The sequence below is a fragment of the Corvus brachyrhynchos genome, unplaced genomic scaffold (assembly GCF_000691975.1).
Source record: "Corvus brachyrhynchos isolate BGI_N302 unplaced genomic scaffold, ASM69197v1 scaffold22, whole genome shotgun sequence".
Classification (NCBI taxonomy): Eukaryota; Metazoa; Chordata; class Aves; order Passeriformes; family Corvidae; genus Corvus; species Corvus brachyrhynchos.
In genome coordinates this window covers 91,670-94,433 of record NW_008238355.1, presented here as the reverse complement: position 1 = coordinate 94,433, position 2,764 = coordinate 91,670, and the positions used below count along the sequence as shown (strand labels likewise).

The 2,764-nt window shown below is 40.7% G+C and overlaps 1 protein-coding gene across 1 annotated transcript in view; it reads left to right on the top strand.

Moving 5' to 3' along the window:
* Window positions 1-2,458: 2,458 nt before the first annotated feature.
* PCSK1 (proprotein convertase subtilisin/kexin type 1) overlaps window positions 2,459-2,764 on the top strand; it is a 28,586-nt gene continuing 28,280 nt past the window's right edge. The window contains 1 exon segment of the mRNA XM_017735327.1: window positions 2,459-2,485. Within this exon segment, the coding sequence (XP_017590816.1) occupies window positions 2,459-2,485 (27 nt within the window).

The window sequence follows — 2,764 nt, the reverse complement described above, 5'->3', positions numbered from 1 at the left end:
AAACATGGTGCTTTTACCTGCCTTTGGCTTTCCTTATGCCCTGCTCCTGTTTGTCTCTGCTCTTTCCTTAACTGCCTGAGCAAGAAGACAGTTGCTCCTCTTCTACAAAGTGCACAAAGAAGAAGAAATGCATCTTTCTCACTTTATCCCTTCCTGGGGTGCTCTCATTTCAGTGACAGCTTTCTCAATTCACAGCTTGCAGAGTTTCATGGTTTCATGCCTGTGCTTCCCACCCTGTAATAGATAAATTTCACAGGGCTGTGGCCACTATTCAGAGGTGTTGAAGCTCCTGAACTCCCCCAGCTTTCCCCACTGCACAGTTCTGACTGATGGGATGGGTCTGTTTTCACTGTGGACATGGTGAAGCCTCAGGGTACCAGCTGCAGAGTGATCCCCATGCCAGGAACAGGTGTCTGGAGAGATGCCACAGCAGCCAACAGAGAGCTGGGCTCAAGATTACGGACTTGAACTTTGAGTAAGGATTATTAGGTTTAAATGTGTTATGTCTACTAACAAGCAAGGAAATAGGGTGTTGTGTGTTTTCAAAAGCAGCCTGTCTCCCTTTTTCATGGACAAGTCTTTGAAGGATCAGAAATGTGGGTACAAAAGCTCAGCTACAACCTCGAACCTTTGCATGCCTTTTGACAACAAGGAAGAAAAATCCACTCAGTTAAACTCCTGGCCCTTGTGATTTAGGATTTCCTCCTCAGTATTACATGCTGCATTGATGGATATCAGTGTGCAAAGGAACATTTTGCACTAGGTCTACAAGGGGATATTTCTGCTTGGGAAATGCAGTGATTCCCACTGAGCTACCACACACTGAAAAAAACTTCTGCACCAGGTTGTTACTGGGATGTAGATCCTCTCAAAGCAGCTCTACCTAGAATATCATGTTAAACTGAAGTTATAAAGAAGACATAATATCTTCATAACCAGCCTTGTGCTTGTTTCTGGTTTTACATTTAGGCAGAATACCACTGGGTGCAGTAGGGACTAAATAAATATTTCACTGATAAACAACAAACCTAAATTGTTTATGAAGCATAAAACAATTATCTTTGACTCCACCTGATGCTGCTGAGCAAGCTGTTCCTATTTATTGTGCTATTATTAGACAAGAATGTAGTGCATTGGACAGCATCTTTCCTAAATGGATGACATAACCAAGTACATGTAGCACAGACTCATTCTCTAGCACAATTCAGAACTCTGTACACAGCCCATCATCCTGCACAGAAGGATTTCTTAAAAACCAAACACATGGGAATGTATGAATCATTTATAAAAGAGTACCTAGACTTCCAAAACACTGTGGTGGATGTAGATGTTCTGACCACTGCTTAAAGACTTGAGGATATAAATTGTCGTTATGCATACATACATACATATACTGATTTCATTTCTGTAAGGAGACAATATTTCTGTACAGTTCCTGAATAAATAATGTAATAAAAAAGCCATGTCAACTTGCAGTGTCAGTGATGAGAAATGATACGCAAAAAGCACTTTGTGTTTTGAGTAGAACAGTGGTGGTAACATACGCACAGGAAAAATCTGCATGGAATCAGAAATTTCTTAGTGAGATGGCCACATATAAATAAAGCCTCAGAAACAATGCTAAAAATGGAACAGAGGGATCTCTAAGGCATCTGTCCAGGAAAGTGAAGAAAATACGTTTTTGGCAGTGAACATTGAGAAAATCATGCAGAGAGTAAAATAAATTAAAATTAACTGGAACCACATGCCCTGGTGGCTGCCTTGGCTTTGATGAACCTTGAGCTGTTGTTGCACCATGTTGCAGAAAACAAGCCTGGGTGAAAAACAGGATGGTGCAGTAGTGTCATTTTATCAGTGTTCTATTCCATATCAATATTTATCGATATTCTCTTGGCATTTCTTGTGTACTTACTACACACTCACCCCTCCCCTCCCCTAGATCCATTCATATTCCTGTTGTTTGAGGCTCCTAGTCCTATGGCTGGCGCAGCAGTGGCAGTGGTTACAGTCCCCTGATCCCTGTGGGCCCATGGAGATGCTCAGAACTATATCCACTCTGGCATAATGATGTCTGGGGCTGAAATATCAGACACTGAAACACTGGTCTTTTACAGTATTTTTCTCTCCTCTTTGTTTCATCTTTATATTTTGGTTATTTTCCCATTTTTGAATCCAATGGAGAGTAAGGCAGGCATATCTGTCACTCCATAATAAACAGAAGGAAGCACAGCATTGAGGCACAGATCTAAAACCAGCTTATAAAAATTTACAGTTTAAAAGTTGGAAGAACCAAGCAATGAGATAAAATACATTATAAAGTGAAGCTGCTAAAAGGTTCGGTTTCAGAGGCAAAGAGCATTTAGAAAACATTAGGAAACTTTTAGAAGCATTTTCTAACACGTGAAAAGACAGTGAAAGGGTAGAGGGAATGTTAAATAAAACTGAAGGAGCTGGGGAAATGCAGATGCAAAGTGAAAATATGGAAGTAAGTGTTTAACAAATGGAAGTAATTGCTGAAAAAGTACAACGTGCAGAGGCAACTGGATGCGATTAAAAGAATAAAAATTGAAATTATTTTTAAATGAGAAATTGTACAAAATGAATGACTTTATTTGAGGAAAAATATATTTGCTCGCCATCATCAGGGTGGGCAGCGGTGCCCATTAATACAGCACATCTGTGGTGTGTCTGGATTGTCGGGGGACAATGCACGCTTAATCGGGCTGTGCCGCCCGCAAGCTCCCGGGTTAGAAGCCCAATAGAA